At 40.8% G+C, this 19,010-nt stretch overlaps 1 protein-coding gene across 19 annotated transcripts in view; it reads left to right on the top strand.

The window, feature by feature from the left end:
- Window positions 1–19,010, top strand: part of Ptk2 (protein tyrosine kinase 2) — a 252,149-nt gene that overhangs the window by 53,082 nt on the left and 180,057 nt on the right. For 3 of the 19 annotated variants that reach the window (XM_074069294.1, XM_074069288.1, XM_074069297.1), the window contains exon 1: window positions 3,555–5,675. The exons of 2 other annotated variants lie outside the window; for them this stretch is intronic. In XM_074069294.1, the coding sequence (XP_073925395.1) occupies window positions 5,576–5,675 (100 nt within the window). In that variant the 5' untranslated portion in view covers window positions 3,555–5,575. Of the gene's footprint in view, window positions 1–3,503; window positions 5,676–19,010 lie in introns of those variants that run through there. 14 more of the 19 variants (XM_074069301.1, XM_074069285.1, XM_074069286.1 and 11 more) reach the window with 11 other exon arrangements.

Genomic DNA, 19,010 nt, shown 5'->3' with positions numbered 1-19,010 from the left:
CTTCTTGCTGTGGCAGTGCCTTTGCAGCTGCAAAGCCGTTTCCAGTCTTAGTGTTTCTCATGCTTCCGTTTCCTGACTTGGAACAGTACAGTTGTTCTTATTTGCCCAATAAGTGGGTAATCAAACTCTGGATTAATTAGATTTATAGGATTAAAAAACTCTTGGTGATGAAGTAAGTTGGATGTTTCAGTGCACTTGTTTTGAGCAGTGTTAACATGAAGTAGCTACTTGCTTGCCTTTTGATATTTTATGTTAAATATAAGCAAAAAATCCCTCTGTTTTAGGACATGAATGGTTGAAATTTTCATGTTTTGGTGGCCAGCTTTTGTAACATCATGTTTCAGATTTCAGGAGCCTTTTACAAATTGATTGCAATTAACTTTCCATCAGTTTCTAAATCTGGAATTTCACTTTGATCTCCTGTATGGCAAAACAAAAATAAAAAATAGCCATTAATCAGTTGAGCCTGTGGAAATACTGTATCTAGTTTAATATTCCATAGGTTAGTATTAAATTTAGTATTAGTTCAAAGGTTTTTTTCCCTTTTTAGATAATGAAAAGAAATGGTTATTATATCATGCATTTTTGGAGATACTTGAAAATACACATTTTGAAGACAGTGTCTTAATGGACAGAAATATTGAATAAGATTTTCTTGGTAAGAGTTGAATTCCCCCTCTATTTTATATATTTCAGTGATGCTTACTTTGGTGGTTATATTTTACTTATTTTCTGGTGATTCCGATGCAGCCCTCAAGTCCCAGCTGCATGCTTCTTGAGGACTGTGTTGGCTTTCATCTGAGTTGTTCTGGGCAGGACTGCTGACTTCCACGAGAGGGTTGTCCCACGAGCCTCCAGGTGCCGTGAACTTGGATGTTGCAAGGCTGAAGCAGGGTAAGCCCTGGTCCTTTTGGTCTTCACAGTGATTCATTCACCCTGGGCAGGCCAGATGGGACTGCTTCCTCTGGAAACGTTTGCACTTCGGGAGGTAGGTGATGTTCCAGGTGGTGGTTTCAGTGTGTTCTGCCTGGTGCTGAGTGCCTGGTGCAGATCACAACTCTGCCGTTGACCAGTCAATTGCCATAGGAGGTGTGTTTCCCTCCTAATTTCCCTGTTCAGTTCACATGTCACAGGTGGGTTGTAACATCATCTTTGTTGTAGGAGGTACTCAGTGAGAAGACAGGCATAAAGCAGTGCCGCAAATTGATGAAGAACACAGACGCTGGAGCCAGATTGCCTGGGTTTGGTTTCCAACTTTGCTGCTTAAAAACTGTGTGGCCATAAGTTACCTGGCCTCTCTGCTTCAGTTTCTTCATCTGTAAGATGGGGTAATAGTATCTGCCTCCTGGAATGGGTTGCTAGTGAAAACTAGGTGGGTCAACATTTTACAAATATTTGGAGCAGAGTTTGGCACACAGAAGCATTAACTTGGTGCTGCATTAATGTTGCTGTTGGACTCTTTTGTGGCTGGCTGATGGTCAGTACTTACCAGATGGGTATTTGGTGTCATTGTCTTTGTTCTACAGATACAGAAACTGTGGTCTTTCTTTGTTTCACAGGTAAGTGGGGCTCCTTTTCATCTTCCAGTCACCAATTCAGTGCCTTCCTCAGCCTCTCCCCTCCCCCCAGGTTCCTCCAGCTACACGAAGGGAGGTACAGGAATTGTTACAAAACTCCACAGATAAAGTGAACAGCAACAATACTGCCACCTTTGGGAGTTTGTTGTAGTGTGAGACCTGTTGTCTCTTTCAGAAGGCGATTATATCCTGTATTACCACTCATTACCTTAAAACCTCTATCAAGCCGTTGTTTTTGTATATAGACTAAAATTTTCCTAAAAATTATTTGTTTTTATGGTGGAAGCAGTGAGATGATGACAGAAATGAAAATTAGTAATCTTGCTGGAAGTAAGTTTACTGTAGGGTACCTAACATTCCAAAGTTAGTGTGTGTTATAATTATCGGTTGTTAGAGTTACCATATTGTAAAAGTGTTATAGTCCTTTAAATTTGTAATTCCTGATTAATGCAGCATAAGAAAAATAAGAGAATTGGAAGTATACATGTATACTATGAATAATATTTTTCTTTTATATTCCTCCTACTGACTACATAAAAGCATTTCTCAGTGCTTTACTGTTATATTGCCTTTGTATTTGGGATTAAGATAAACAAAAACCACGGTAGATATGTGACAAATGGGAAAGTCAGTGTCAAATTTTCCTGAACTACTTTTGGTGAGCATTTCACTTCTTAAGAGTTGATTCCCAGTGACCTCACCATTTAAGACCAGTTTTCTTTCTCTTCTTAAATCAGTACTGGGGATCAAACCCAGGGCCTTGGGCATGCCATGCAAACACTTAACTGCTGAGCTACTTCCCCAATCCTTAAGACCAGGTTTCTGTAGGTAAACCAAATGGGTAAAATGGTATGTGGCATTTGAAGGGTTTGAAATCTCTGCTTCCTGATCCTGCTCACAGCAGGGAGGGTTGGTGTTAAGGAAACCAGGGGATTTGAGTTGATCAGACTGAGAAGAGGGCGTTACACACGGGAGCTGTATCACGAGGGGCCTTATAGACCATGCTAAGTATGTTGGCTCCTCTTCTGGGAAAATTGAAGAACTCTTGGTGTGGTCTGAGCAGGGGTGTGGAATGGTGTGATTGCTGTTTTGAGAGCATCAGTACCGGATTGAGAATAGACTCAGAGCAGATCAGAGGCTGGTAGCTGGGCCAGGATGTGGGCGGTAGAGGGATGAGAAGTATGTGGACACTGGCTGTGTTCTGAAGGCTGGAATCATGGGCTTTGCTGATAGATTTCATTGAAGTAGGAGGCAGAGACAAAAGATAAAAGAGTGACTAGGGAATAAGATTTCAGGTTTCAGCAAATAGTAATACCTTCCTTATAAATTGTAATTGAATGAGCTCACTTGTTAAGTAGGACCTAACCAGAGTTACTTTTAATTGTGCTGATACTGAAAGAATTTGATTTGAATATCACACGTTTTAATGATTGTTGGCTTTTATATTAATACAGCATTTCATAAATAAGAGAGCATAGAGGATTTTAAAAAATCTTCACTTATGTTGTCTTTAACTGTGGTCTTTTCAAGAAGTCACTGGATTAGAAATTTAAAAACATAATGTTTTTTAATATTTAGCAAGAAGAAAATAGGAGTAATTATAATCAGCAGCTAGCTAGTACAAAGCAAGTTACTTGATGTCTCTCAATCTCATTTTCCTCTTCAGTCAGCCCGAGGAAACAGCGACTTCTTTGGGATTGGGTTAGGGATTAAATGCAACCAACTTTAGGTATAACTAGTTTATTCCAGTTGCTCTGTACAGTTACAGGTTATTCCTTGTTGCTTCATCCCCTCCTGCTCTCCCCAGCTGTCCTCTGGTCTTGCTTCTCAGCAGCCTGATGGTGCCTTAGGCTTCTGTAGCTGCTGCTTCAGTCCAAGTGAGCACTTAGTGGCCTACTATCAGTCACCTTGCTCTCTGGCCTGTAGGAGTTCGTGCTCTTTCATATCTGGCCTTTCAGTATCCTCAGGATCTTGCATATTTGGTAAGGATATTTGATTATTGAATAAATTACAAGTTACTGGGAGGATGGCAGAGAAAGCCTAATCCATAGGTTAACGTCAGAAACTGGGCTCATCCCCCTTCCCCACCCCAGTCCACAGCCTCTCCTTTCAAAGTTGTCCTGAGCCCTTCATTCACTGCCATTGTCCTCTCTCCAGCCACATTATCCTCTGTCCAGGTGGTCTCAAGGCAGTTATTTATTCTGACTCAAAAATACTTCATGGCTGGGGTATGGTGCTGTGGTGTGGACTCTTTGTTCTGCCAGGATACTGTCTCCAGTCTTAGTTTTCTCATCATCAAAGGGATGGAGTGAAGATCACTGCAGCCAGCTTAAAGTGCAGCATGTAGTAGGTGACTAGGAAGGGCAGCTTCATTTGTTTAGCTTTTGAGAACCATAAGCTCCAGAGACTCACAGTTGGCTTGGATTATTTATTGGTGGGTGGCTCAGGTTGAACTCCACACTGTGCTCCTGGGGTGAGGCAGATGGCAGTCTTGCTTGGTGTTCTTACTCCTCCTAGGACGGCAGTAGTCCTCCATGGTCCTGCCTTTCTGGGCATAATAGAGCCGGGGATGTTTTCTGTGAGTTCTGATTGCTCTTTGTGTGGGTCTCTGTCTTCTAGCTTGTTTGCTTGTGTTTTTCTGGAGCTCCTTTCTTCCCAGTGTTGCCTGGGGTCAGAGCTCACGCTGGGGAAAGATGTGTTTTCAGTGAGGCTCAGCAGAACTCACTGGAGCTCTGGCTGCAGCTGTGGCTGGAGCTGGAGCCCAGAGACAAAGGCATCCATCGTCAAGAGTGGCGCTGGACTGGAAGCCCACTGTCCTGAGCATTGCTGGGCACAAACGTGCCTCTTACTCTCCTCAACCTTTGTTCATCTCTTTTCATCATTTGGATAGGCAAGGGAAGTACTTGAGTTTATGCTTAGTTTATGGGATAAAGTCACTCATATATTAGGAGAGCTAGAACTGTTTTGAGCCTCAGTGTGTATTACATGTGCTCAAAGAACAAGGCTCCAGGAGCCTAGTTACTTGTCCTGGTGCGAAAGTGCAGTGTGTTCAGATAGCTGAATTTTTGTCATGACCTTGACTCTTTCTCAGTTTGAATGGAAAAAGTAAGTAGTTTTGCATTTTTTTTTTAAAGTTGCTGATGCAGACTGTGAGGGTATTTTTCTGTCCTACTTCTTCAACCTGAGTTTATTACTCACTTATCTTTAGAAGCTAGAACAAGAAATCACACATCTTGGATCTCGCAGTGTTCCTTAAGTGAATTTAAAAAGAAACCAGCCATCTCAGATACTTAATTTTATGTTTTCTAGATAGTTTTATAAATCTATAGACTTATTATCAAAGAATCATCAGGAAAAACATTTTACTTCAGAGGTATTTTGGTTCCTCTAGACCTTTTAAAGAACTTATTTTTATTGTCAATCAGGATTTTGAACTCTAAGGTTAGAATTAGGTTGGAAAATTGCCAAAGGCATAAGTTTGAAGGCAGAAATGGTTTAGGAACCATCTATAGACATGATCTGGGTCAGACCTGATTTGCAACTCACTCAGTTTTGGAGTCAACTGTCATTTTGTAAACAGAAGTCTGCCGGATGAATTGAACAGAAGGGCGAGATTAGCATATTCATAAGGTGCTGGCTACTGGCTTTCTTTTCTCCTCCCTCCTCTCCTTCCCTTTCTCTCTCCTTCCCTGAATGAGTCTAGGAACACAGACCTACAGGGTCGCATGACTAGCTGGTTTCATTATGTTCAGCGGCTTAATCTGGCCAGGACGGTCTGTGTTTCAGATTGCGGAAGCAGAAGATTCGGTAACTGAGAGGCATCTTTCGAGCTGCTGGAGTCTATTACAGAAGGAACATCTCCCAAATTCGGCTTCAAGCTCTGAAAAGGAGCACACAGGGGAAGCTTAGTCTTGCTTTGGATCAAGCAAATGCTGTGGGAGCGGTGAACGGGGACTTTGTGTGCGGACTCCTGGCTTGATCTTGATAGGATTGGGTGTATGTTGGTGGAACTGGCAGGCCAAGAGGCCCTGAAACCAGCAGGTGCCATCTGTATGGAGAAAAGCGGCTGTAGTCCATTTCCAGTCTGTTGGGCTAAAGGTATAAATAATTTGAAAATCTTTTCAGTTTATATTTTAATTTCATGTTTTTCATTAAAAATGTAGAAAAGGGTTTCTTCAGAATTTATTTTAAGTGGATTTATAATTAAATTTGAGGAAAAATGGAAAGTGATGTATAGATTTAAACTATTACATAAAACTTTTTGAATAGTAAAAATATTTTTTGCATTTTAAATGAGTTAAGCCATCTTTCTGTGCTCTGTCCTGTGTCTCTTAAGAGGTTTTTTGTTATATGTTTTCTTTTACTCCCTACCCCTTCTGTGCTATAGAGGTATTCAAAGAATAAAGCGACTAATTTTAACTTTATAGGACTGTAGGAAAAAAGTAACATGGATTTTCTTACTTAAAAGTTGGTTTCCTTTACTCTCTATAAAAATTGTATATTTAATTTAAAGCTCTATATTATTTTAAGATGGGTTTGTCACCAGCAGTCAGGAATGCTGTGAATAAACAGTTTCCATTTTGGTGTTAGTATTTTTATTCATATAAAATGCAAATATAACATACAACATTTTCATGGTGACATTCAAGTTGGTATTTGGAAAGCATATTGAGATGTTAAAAATGCCTTACTATTAGTGCATGACCTGAAACCAAATTCAGCTATAAGTAGTTTTGCTTAAAGTAGTCGTAAATATTTAAGCCAATTAATGTCCTTAATGAAGAGTGCAATGAAATGTCATTATGTACACATATTCACATACTATGCTAATCGACTTAGGAAGGGTTTTAAGAGGAGGAACCTGCACTTGGTAAAGTCAGAGCTACAGGGCTTACTCAGTTTAGTTCTAGGTAAAAATTCCAGTCAGTAGGGTACTGAATATGTTAACACAAAGTTGCAGTTTCAACATTAAATTTGTTTTCATTGGTTGAACCGTCTTTGTCATCTGTAACTTCTTTTTTAGTTTTATACATAAAGCGTGTGATATACAAGAACTGTTTTAGTATGAAGGAAACACCTGTCACTTTATTATGTAATGGGATATTCAGAGGAAAGATTTTGCCAAGTTAAATTGGAGCTCTTGAATTTTAAAGGACATTGACTTATTAAAATTGCAGGTTCTTGGCATCAAGGTCATATAATTGTGAGCATAACTAATTACTATCCTTATTGAAAATGACGATCTTTTTGTAGATATGCTGGGGTTTGCTTGCCTTCACTGTCTGATAGCACTGATCATTAACAATAAGGCTCTCTGATTTCCCTCACAAAGTCTAGCTAGATCTAAGATCTAGAAAACCCAGTAACAACAGGATATTAACTAGCTACTGGATTTCTTACTCAAAGTGACTTTAGAAAGGTGAGCTTTGACAGAAAAGAGGCAGTACTGTTTTGGTTCCCCACAAAGCATTTGATCAAAGCAACTTATTTTTTGAATATGATTTCAGGCTGTCAGAGAAAAGGAATACAACTCTTTAAAACTGAAACATGCATTTTGATACAAGGTGGCGCTGGGCAAGGGGAGCAGATCTCTCAGTGCAGAGGACAGGAAGCAGTAGGAATTGTCAAGGGCCATAGTCAGTCCATCTCTACGGATCCCCTTAGGAGGTTGGGTGATTTTGCTCTGGGCTTGTTCCCACTCAGAGCTTGTCCTTGCCCATTTAGAGTTGAGCACCCGCCTCCACAGTGATCGCTCAGTGCAGCTATCTTTAAACTTTCTCTCTGCCTGCTCATTTTACTCTCTTGTATCAGAACTGAAAGGAAGGAGACCTGCTTTATGCTTGTTAATTTTTGTCTTTGTGATAAGGACAAAGACGCTGGTGTGAATTGCTGGAATTGTCTGAATTGGTTATTTCAAGTATGAGAGTTACAACTTGTAGATAAAAACAAAGTAAAAAGCTCAAATTCAAAGAATATACAAATCTTTAGCTGCAGCTAGACATTTTAAACCATGCATTTGATTATATCAACCACATTAACCTCAAAAAACATACCAATGTCCCAGTTTTAAGAAGACATACATTTCTTACCAGGACAGGCTGAAAATAGAAAAACAGACCTATATTTGTATGCTTTGAAATGAAGCCTTTAAGATATCCTTAAAACACTTGAGGTCTTTTCGTTATATAACAGTTACTGTATTGGTGTACAGAATCTTCTCACCTGAGAATATTGCATTTTAGAGTATTTAAGAAAGATTTTGATGTAACATGTTTAATTATTTAATAATTGCATAGACTTAAAGATAGTTTTATGGTTCAGAGTGTTAAATGTTTGCAGTACTGTTAGGTTAAGTGTTGATTGTGGGAAGCCGTACTTGTGGAGTCTTTGTATCATACGTATATTGTTTGTTCAGTCTGTTTGAAAGGCTAGGAAGCGTTAAAGAGGTGTTAGAGATTTGGTTTTTAGGGATAAATGTTTTCTGATTTCTTCTATTTCTTTCAGTAGTCGATCAAGATTAAATATACTAGTAATAGTTTGTGTAATTCTGGCTTTTGTGGTTAAAGTCATGTTTATTCTATATTAGAATTTTAAGTTCTGTCTTTCCATCTGTCTATGCAGGTAGCTTTCTGCATGGGTCATCTTTTTTTTTTTTTTTTTTTTTCTGTTTTAGACTGTAACGGTCAGCTGCTTCATGGTATCTGCATTTGTATTATTCCTCTCTTCCCTAGCTTAGTAAGCACACTGGACCCTGTCCACTGAGTTCGTGCTCCAGATCCAGTACACCTCTTTGACACTTCCTTCCCTACATAATGAACCAGTTGTCTAACCCTGATGACTCACTCTCCCTCCAGCAAGCATCTTAAATTACTTGTCTCTTGTTCTGTCCACTCCTGGTCCATGGAACCCTGGATTATGGGAATAACCTCCTGTTTGGGCTTCCTGTCTTCACACATGTTAATTCTCCAGCTGTCTGTTAGAGTGATTTTTGTAAAAATACAGATCTGATGTTAAAACTCCTCAGTAGCTTCTCATTAGACTTGGCTAAAATCCCACATCCCTATCATGGCCTGATCTAGTCTATCCCTTTCTCCTCCAGCTTTGGACTGTCATCCTCCTGCTCATTAACACGCAGTTATTTTGGCTGGTTAGTGCCTTGAGCACTGGACACTTCCTTGCATGTCTGCTGTTGACCTTCTTGGAACTGTCTTCTCTGCATTCTCTTCCTCCCCCATCCTACTTACTTTTTAGGGCTTTGGTTAAAATAGCTCTCCTCTGTCAGTCTGAGTCTTCTCCAGGGTTCCCACCATAGCTAGTGCTTCTGCTTTTGCACAGTGTCCACTGTGCTTGATTTTACTTGGATGATTTCTGTTCTCGTCACTAGCCAAACTTGACAGGGATGATGACAGGCTTTTTTTCTGCTTGGCAAATAGTTGGCATAATGGATATTACTTTAATGAATGAATAAATTCTGTATTGGGTTAACTTTATTTTTAAAATAAAAATAAAAGAAAAATGAATGCATACTGTTTTATAGACAAACAGCTATTGTCAGTTCCTATAGATTTGCTTCAGTATGTCACAAAATGTTTTGAATAGTGCTTTACCTCAGTTGGTGGCATTTGAAGAGAGAGCGAACGAGCTGTGCTTCTTGTAATGAGTTAAACTTGATTCTGCAGGCACTGCATCTATTCACTGTTCTGAACTTATTGTGCACACAAGCACGTGCATATTGGCCCATTTATTTCTCACAAAAGTCCTTGAGGTAAGAATTAACCAGCACCTAGTTTTGCAGATGAGCTAATGAGGCACTTAGAGTTAAGGAACATGGCAGCATTTGCCTTGCCCATAAAAGGCATAGCCAGTTCTGAGCCATTTAGGAATCTGACTCCAAAGTATGTGTGTGTGCGATGCACATGCATGTGTCTGTATTTTTTAGGGTCTTGTGGTTTTGCCTGGGGCCAACCTTAGACCACAATTCTAACTACAACCTCCCATGGTGGTGACAGGCGTGCACCACCGTGCCTTGCTTATTGGTTGAGGTGGAGTCTTGCTAACTTTTTTGCCTCTGCTGGTCTGGAACCTCCCAGTCTCCACCTCCTGAGTAGGTGGGATTACTTGGTGTGATCCATTGTGCCCAGCCAATGTGTATATTCTTGTGTTAAATACGTCGAAATGGAAAAGCAATAAGATAAAGAAGATAGACTTGTTTTCTTTATGTGATTTTTGTGAGTTCATATAAGAATCTTGCCTCAGTTTTGTTTGAGCACCATTCATTCATTCAACAGAATATCTACTGAGCACTCAGTGTGTGCTGAGCCCACTGTCAATACATGGCAGATGCTGAGTAAAGACAAAGATTCCTACTCCACGATTCAGTTTTCTGGTGAATAATAAAAAGGATGAGTCAGTAAATTGCCTGGTGTGGTTGAAGATGCTAAATTATGGTGAGGGTGCAGTCAGGTGGACGCACGGTGAAGCTAGAGTTCATCAGCAACCTGAAGGAAATGGAATTGGTGTAATAGGAATCTGGAGGAGGAAGGTTCCAAGCAGAATGCATGGGGAGAACTGCAACCTGGTGGGAACAGGGTGACTGGGTGAGGGCTTCCTTCCCAACCCTTGCCTGCATAGTTGCTGTTCACCAGAGACACAGGCATGGGATGAAAGGCTCACCAGAAGTGAGCCACAGTTGTAGGTCATTTCTAATCCACTTTCCTTAAAAGTAGATTAGTGAGAGTTTCCCTTGAGGAAGTTTCCCCTGAGGAAGCACGTGGATTTTGAAGACTATGATGTGTTTTCCCTTCTCATTTTTATTTTGAACATTACTGATGTCAAGCCCTCACGCAGAATTGTGTGGTGGGCATTAGTGTTTCTCCATATCATGTTCCTTCCCTTCTCCTCATTATTAGTGCCTGCAGAACAGGGTGTTAGTTTCTCTCACCCATCTCCTGCTGACCTTCTTTGGCAGGTACAGTAACCTCATGCCCCAGTGTGTGCTTACTGTCCCAGTGTTCCACCTGCTCGCACCCCCACTCTCAACCAGTTAGTGTCCTGCTTTGGAAAATAAACTATATGGAAGCCCAAACTGTATTGTTCTTTGACTACCCTACTTAAAGTGGGTCCACCCTCCTGCTATTACCACATTCCCCATCTCTACTTTGTGATCATCTAATGAACACTGCTGTTTACTTGCTAGTTTGGGTTGTTTCCTGTCCCTCAAGTGAAGTGCACACTTACAAGGCCAGGAACCTGTTTTACCTGCTAAAGGCTGCATTCCCAATGCCTAGCACATGGTGGACTTTGGTTGAACCATTGAGAGGCTAAAGTTTCTTGCCTACGAGGAGCAGCAGAGGTTCAAGTCATGAGAAGCAAGTGAGGATAATGGAGATGTTCTGGAAATTTAAGAAAATGCTTTTGAATGCTTTATTAGCCAATGACACTGACTTTTAAAAAAGTGTTTACAAACCTTTGATTTCAGATTTATTTATAGTTTAAAAAGTAAGGCATTTATTGTAAATTCAACAGTTTTGTGTATTCTTATTTTTATTTTTTGGCAGTACTTGGGTTTGAACTCAGGGCTAGCCTCACGCTTGCTAGGCAGGTGCTCAACTACTGGAGCCCCTCCCCCAGCCCTGTATTTCTTAATTTACCACTTTTCCATTAGAAGAGAGAAATCTAACTTTAAAGCAGTTATCACAGGATATTTGCATTTAAGTGATATTTGTGTAGGTTTTTATAATGTGGCTTCTGGAATTTTAGATTTGACTGAAGGTGTATATTCTTCAAGGTAGAAAATTAATATATATTTGTATTTTTCTTTTAAATTGTACCTTTTTCCTGGTTGTATAAAATGAGTCATTCTGAGTTTTTATGACTTTAATGCCGAAAAAAAACCAATGGTAGCATTTTTCTTTGAGTAAGAAGTAGTCAGAACTTTATTCCATTTTGTAGTTTGTGTAGCTTAGGTTTCTTTTCTTCGTTCAGGTTCTTACAGATAGAGGTTGGCTTGTTGCCTCCTGTTTACAGTACTGAGTTGACCTTGTAGGCATATGGGCAGGAAGTCTTAACAGTCACAGCAGTTTCTAGAGTGGAATCTCTCCTCACTGTTTAGAAATTGGGTTTGCATTGAATCTTATGGTCAGTTTGGGAGAACTGACTTGAGAACAACCGGCATTGAGATCTTTGATTCCCGAACATGGTCTGTCTTTCATATTATTTCAGTTGTCTTGTCTTTAATTTCTCTTAGAGATGTGTAGTAGATGTTTTTGGTAGTACCAGGGATTAAGTTCAAGGCCTTACGAGATAAGTCCTCTACCACGTGAGCTCTGCCCTCAGCCTTTGTTTACGTTTTTTGTTTTGTTTTTGAGATAGGGGCTCGTTAACTTTTGCCTGGACTGGTCTTGAACTTGTGATCCTCCTGCATCTACATCCCTGTTACCTCAGATAATAGGCCTGGGCCATGACAGCAAGTCTCTGTAGGATGTCTTTTGGTAATATAACAAATGATATTTGTGGGCTTAAATTTTCAAGTTTTTGGCCTAGTATATAGAAATTGATTTCCTTATCTCTTGGCCTTAAATTCACTTAAGGGTTCTGGTGGTTTATTCAAGTAAATGGAAAATGGCAAGAAGTCTATTACTTATAATCTTTAGATAACTGTTCTCCTTTCCAGTATATCTTTACATGTCTTTGCCTTGTCTGAGACCTCCGCTACACTGTTGGGAAGTATAAGGGAAGATGTCCTTGTCTTGTTTTGATCTCAGGAAGAAAGTGTTCAGTGTTACATATGATCTTCTAGTTCTGTCTGGTTTTTGTTTTTGTAGATAACCTTCATCAAATTGAAAATGTTTCCTTTTAACTCTTCATTTCTGTATTTTTGATTTCTTATTTTACCATGAGAGTCTTACATTTTGTCAAATGGTTTTTGTTCATCTATTCTTCTGTTTCATCTTTTATAATGTGATGTATTATTATTACTTTATAATGCCGGGAATTGCACCCAGGGCCTTGTGCGTGCTAGGCAAGTGCACTGCACACTGAGCTGTGCTCCCAGCCTCTCTCTCACAACCGTGAATTCCTTTTTATATTGCCAGCTAGAGTATTGCTAGTGTTTTGTTTAGATCATCTGTGTGTCTGTGTCCATGAAGGATATCAACTTGAAGTTTTTTCTTGTAATCATTTTGCCAGGTTTTTGTTATCAAAGTGTTGGTGTGTTCATTAAAGTTGGGAAATGTTTCCATGTTACCAGAGTATTGAAAGTTTCCAAGTAGTGGTGCCCATTGTTCTCTAGCTTCCTCCTTGGACCCTCTCTCTCACCCGCCAGCACTCACTAGCTGCTACCTGTTCTTTGTAACCTTTAATGCAGATGTGATGTCATAATTGTTTTATTGGGGAAGGGGGTACTGGGGTTTGAACTCAGGGCTACACCTTGACTCACTCCACCAGCCCTTTTTTTGTGAAGGGTTTTTGTTCGAGATAGGATCTCACGAACTATATGCTGGAGCTGGTTTCGAACTGTGATCCTCCTTCTCTCTGTCTCCTGAGTAGCTAGGATTACAGGCATGAGCCACTGGCACCCGGCTTATAATTGTTCTTTACAGCTCCTATTGCATTGTTGCTTGTCTGTCTTTCCTAACCCCAGGCTGAAAACTCTTTTAGCATAGGACTACATCCCTTCCTTCCTCCCTTTCTCCTTCTCCTTCTCCTTCCTTCCCCACCTGTTGCTGGCCTGGACTGTGATCCTATCTGAGGCCTCCTGAGTAGCTCAGATTATAGGCATGCCCTACCATGCATGGCTTATTTGTTGAGATGAACTTTTCTCCCTGGCTGGCCTTGAACCACAATCCGTTCATCTTGCCTCCAAAGTAGCTGGGATGTCAAGCATGAGCCACTGTGCCCAGCAGGATTTTATCCTTTTTTTTTAAAATTGGGACTAGGAGTAAAGCTCAGTGGTAGAGCATTTGCCTTTCATGTGCAAAGCCCTGGAATGTATTCTCAGCTCTACACACAAAAAATTTTACCTTCTGTATATACTTACCTGTTATAGTACCTAGCATAGTAGTGGCTCAGTACATACTTTTAGGATGAATCTGAGGGTGGTGTGGTACATTCTTTTTTTGCCTACAAGGAAGAAGCAAGAATTAGTAAATGAGACTGTAGTAACACCTGTGGCTGGCCTTTGGCGGAGGCAGTTGGAGTGGTGCGGGTTGTGAGGGCGGGAGTCTTACCCCGCTGCATGTTGCTCGTCAGCCTTGGGGAGTGCTGGTGACAGACGGTGTCTTGGAAAGCCAGCAGGGCATAGTGGGCAAGAGCAAGGGTTATGGAGCCAGGCTTCCTGTGGCAAGACTGATCTGCGTTCAAGGGGTGCAGTCCCTTTTCTGTTCCCGAGTCTAAGGTGACAAAAATAAGGTCCTCATAAGGTTTGGATCAGTTTTCAGTGCTCAGAACACTGCAGCATAAACCATTATTTGTTTGCACACCTGTAGAAGTCCAGGTCCAAACTTGAAGCTTCTTTTCTCCTGTGCAGCCTTCTGTAGAGTGCACTCTCAGCACTGAAGGCAGAGTCCTCAAGTTCACGTGCAATCTTTGTCTTTGATATTGTAATGTGTTCCCACCAAAGCGTGAACCACGCGAGTATTTTTCCAGTGACTTCTCAGGTAATTTTTCTTCAAAGGCTTTAAGAGCTCCCCCCAGCAGATGTGCACCTCCTCTTTGCTGAGAAAGCTTGTGCAATTCCAGGCTGCTTTCTCCCCTGCCCTCCTTCACTGTGGTGAAGTCCCCCTTCCAGATCAGCTAGCTCAGGCAGTAAGGCCTGTACAATTCATGTGGAACAGCGCTTGCTCTTTGCTCACCCACCTTTCCCACTGAGTTGCCTAGATAAGATGGCTGCTGACTCTCTCTCCCTTGGCCTTATTTATGCAGTTAAATCAGTCCCTGTCCTCTTGGCTTTTTTTCTAGTTCTCAAATCTCACTACTTCTCAGATCGCAGTTAGTCCTTTGGATCATGGCAGAAGCCTTCTTATTAGACTTCTTGCTAGTCCTTGACTTGCTTTCCTGCCATTTGAATTAAAGCCATGTTGGCTTTTTTATTTGTGTCCTGGCTTGTTCTCACCATACCTGTAACCATGCCTTTTTGGGTATGACTTTTCTTCATTCTTAAAAATACCTTTCCCCAGCTTTGCACCCTTGCATCATGCTTGGAAGTCTTTTGTGGGTGCCAAGGATCAGAGATGACTCCTTTTTCCCTGTATGCCCCGATGGCCTGCTAACACCTTGTACATACTACCTGAGAGCTTTAATAGGCCATGGGGAACAAATCAGCAGACAGAAAATAAACAAATGTAGCAAAGGTGATGGTAATAAAGCCTAATCGTTACAATACAAGTCACCCAGTGCAGTGGTTTTCAGATTTGTGATTTTCAGATGTGGTGCCTGTGTTGCTGGGCTGTGGACCATACTTGGAGGAGCAGAGATCTAGTGTGGGGCTGAAATGGACTTTGGAAACAACACAAGTAGAGTTCATTAGCTGTGTAAACTTGAATGAGTTACTCAGCCCCTCAGTGCTTCAGTGTCCTTATTTATAAATGAGGCTACTAATAGGACCTACCACATGGCCTTGGTGTGTGGATCAGATGAACGAAATGAAAATTAATAAAACAGTTGTGCCATACAGTGTTTGCTGCTGAGACATTGGTGATACGGTACCCAAACATATTTTTACAGCTAATCCTTGTGATAGTCCTATGAGATCAGGGACACAACTGCTGTGCAGGCAGATTCATAGAGTCGGGAAATGACTTGTTGAAAATGTGAACGGTGAATACTTGTGGACTGACTGATATCTTCAGTATCACAATACCACTGTTATTCCTAACTTAATTTTTAAAGGCTAAGCGCTAGGAATTAATTTCAAGAGACTAAAATGTTAAGACTACCATCATTTTTCTTGTTAATCATGAGCCATCAAACAAGACTAGTTTAAAGAACAAATGAATTAAATTACCTAAATGCCCACAAAGAGCTCCATAGATAACGTAGAACTTTTTTTTTTTTTTCTTTTTTTGGTTGGGCTGGGATTTGAACTCAGATTCATGTTTGCAAAGGAGGTGCTCTGCCACTTGAGCCACACCTCTAGCTCATTTTGCTCTGGTTAGTTTGGAGATAGGGTCTCAAGAACTATTTGCCTAGAGTTGCCTTGAATCTTCATCCTCCCAATGTCAGTCTTCCAAGTAGCTAGGATTGTAAGTGTGAGCCATAGATGCCTGACCCATAACTGTGGACGCCTGCAGTCCTGGCAGGGTCTAGTTGTCTGACTTTCTTGTCCTCCTGGGTCACTCAGCTTTTCTGGGTTGCTCTCTCTGTCCTACAATCCAGGATTTCCTCCTGTCAGAAAGCCTGGACATGGTCGGTCTTCACTTGGTCTCTTTCCCTGCTTCAGTGGCCCTGGTGTCTGAAAGTAGCTGCTCCTCTTCCCCAGTTGTTCTGTTGAGATTTCTAGTTTTTTGTACTGTTGGATTGGTCCAGACCTGTTCCTCCCTCACTTTTTAGCCTCTGTTCTCCCCTCTTGTATAGTGGGGCTAAGTGAGATAATGTATATAACACATCTGTTTTAGGTGCCTAATATGCTATCACTCTTCCATAAAAGGCTTCTTGTTTTGTATGGTTGTAGTACTTGACTTACTTTTGCCTTATTTAATAGAGTTAAATGTATTCTGTCTTTGGTTAAAGTAGTATCTCCCCTCCTTACATTTGGAAAGAAGAGAGGTTAGCAGAGAACATGGCAGAAAGGACCAGTTCAGTACAAAATAAAGTAAGACTGTGTCAGGATGTCTGATATCTGTGTCTTTGGGAGGGCTAGTTAGATTATCTGATTCTATCCTCTGGACTCAGTAAATTAAACAGTTAGTTGCCTTTAGAATAACGGAAGTAGCAGAAAATATAAAATCTACTTATTGTGTGTAATTCCTCCTGGAATATTCCCTTATCTTCAACGGTATTTTTAATAGAGGCCTCAATCCTAATAACGTAATCTTTTTAAGATGTTATTTCACATAAATCGGTATTATTTTGCTATGCTGGATATCAAACACAGGGCCTTGCCCATTCCAGGTAAGCACTTTACTACCCTGAGCCCCACCCCAGCCTGCCGTCCATTCTCAGTGTTAGTTAAGGGTGTCTGAAGAAAAATACCTTTTGGTTTTTACAGCATGCTGCAATTTGTACATAAATGAAGAAGGACCTTGTGACAAAAGGATGAATGAAATGTCCCTGGGAAGGAACATAGCAAAAACATTTCACCTTAGAGGACCTCTTGGCAATATCTTGCAGCAAGACAAGTACAGCCGTAGAGCAGTGGGAGCCAGCACAAACTGAGGAAGGGCATGGCAGTTTCTAAGGCATAGGGAAGATGTGCACACCATATGAGAAGGACAAGAGATCAAGTGTGCTTCGAACTACTTTCAGTGAATTGTCTTATGGTCCTACGCCACTGTGTAGAGTGAAGTCTACTTGTCTTTTGTGTAGTTTCATGATGTATCAATTTTCTATTGCTCTGTACCAAGTCATCCCAACATGGAGTGACTTAAAATGACAAGAACTATTATTTTTTTCCTCGAATCTGCTGGGTTTTTTTGGTTTTTTTGCCTCTGTGATAAATTACTTGTCAGAAACAACTTAAGGGAGGGAAGATTATTTTTGACTCATATTATTGGAAGCTTCACTCCATGGCTAATTGGTTCTGTTGTTCCTGGGCCACGGTGAAGCAGAACATCATGGGAGAAGGGTGTGGAAGAGCATTGTTGCTCTCCTCAAGTGGCCAGGAATGAGAGGGAGAGGGAAAGGGAGAACGCTAGGAAGAAGTCGTGGATAAGGATATCTTTCCAAGGCACACACTTTGCGATCTGCTTTTTCCAACTAGGCTGCACCTCTGAAAGTCTCCATCTCCCCCCAATAATGACATAAAAATATAAATCCATCAGTGAATTAATTTAGTTATTAGATCAGAGCCCTCATGAGCCAGTCACCTTTAAATGATTGGATCTACAACTGGGAATGAAACCTTCAACACAGAAGCCTTTTTTGGGGACACCTCTTATCTAAACCATAACACCTGCCATGTGGCACGGCTTGATAAGGACACCCAATTTTACTTCAGATATTCCCACTTTTTATTTTAATTCTATCTTTTATCTTTTCTCTCCATGTGGTATTTGCTGTGTAACACAATTGAGAGCCAAAGATTCACATTCAAAATGGTGCCCTCACCTGCCAGCAAGTCAGTGTTGATGTCAGCTGGAAGCCCAGCTCAGCCTTTGGGTGTTTGGCCTCAGTTATTCTTGAGTTGCCTGTGCTTCCTTATAGGAGTGTGGTTGGCACACTGGTGTTGGTGCTGCAGCTAGGTTAACAGCCTAGGATAAGGTAAAGGTGGGAATTTACTGTAAGCAACTATAAACCTTCATAGTAGTTTTCCAGTAAGTTTATGTTTACTGACTCTAATGATAGAAGTTTGGTTCTTGGCTTTTATATCTTCTTAAACTTAATTTTTCTATAAATTATTTTTCATTGTATACAAGAATCAGTCTTACATGCTTGGAATTGAAACAGAACTGATCCTTCATCACAGTTTGAGGAATATTGGCATAAGCCATGGAAAACTAGTTTCAGGTTTTTAAATCTTTCATTTCCTCTGAGAAATTTTTGAAAAAGATACACTGTAGTGGGCAAAAGTAGAAGATATCTGTGATTGGTTAATCTCTCAAAGTTGTAAAGGATAGAATTTGAGGTGTATACTGGAGGGCCACAGGCATACACAGAACCCTGTAAAGGACTGCCTCAGGTGGGGAAGGTGGAAGGAGATATTTGGAGACTTAGCAGCCCTAGTTCAGCTTTAGAAGAGGTTCAGAAACCAATGCAGAACCACAACACAAGACAGAGTGGCCTGTTAATTAGTAGATACAGACTAGCAGAAAGCAGCAGGGACTTCTCATTCTATAACTGAGAGCATCCCTCCAATTGATTATACAACAGTGCCTACCCAGCGAGGGAACCCAGATGCCCAGATAGGGCCCCCAGACCTGCAGAAAGAGACATGAATGGGAGGTCTGGTAGCTGTAACAAAATCAGGCCCAGAACCATCCAAAAGATTTGATGGCAAAAATGTTGCCTTTTTGACAATTTATAGCACAAATAGGACTTTGTCAAGCAGGTAAGTCATTAAAGTGCAAAACGAAGTTACATTCTGTTGTGGAAAATGGTTTCACCCTAGTAACATTGTAACAGAGGTTCATCTTTTTTAAAAAAAAAAAATGTTCTGGCCTACTTTTTGAAGACCATGCAGGATTTTGCTGTGGAGTTTTGGGCCACAAAGGTGTATTCAGATTGAATCATTTTTGGTCTAGCTTCTTTCAGGATTGCTCAGTATTATATGCAGTGCTT

The sequence above is a fragment of the Castor canadensis genome, chromosome 3, assembly GCF_047511655.1.
Source record: "Castor canadensis chromosome 3, mCasCan1.hap1v2, whole genome shotgun sequence".
NCBI classification, from domain to species: domain Eukaryota; kingdom Metazoa; phylum Chordata; class Mammalia; order Rodentia; family Castoridae; genus Castor; species Castor canadensis.
The sequence above is the reverse complement of the archived record's forward strand: the minus strand, read 5'-3'. Positions and strand labels throughout refer to the sequence as shown.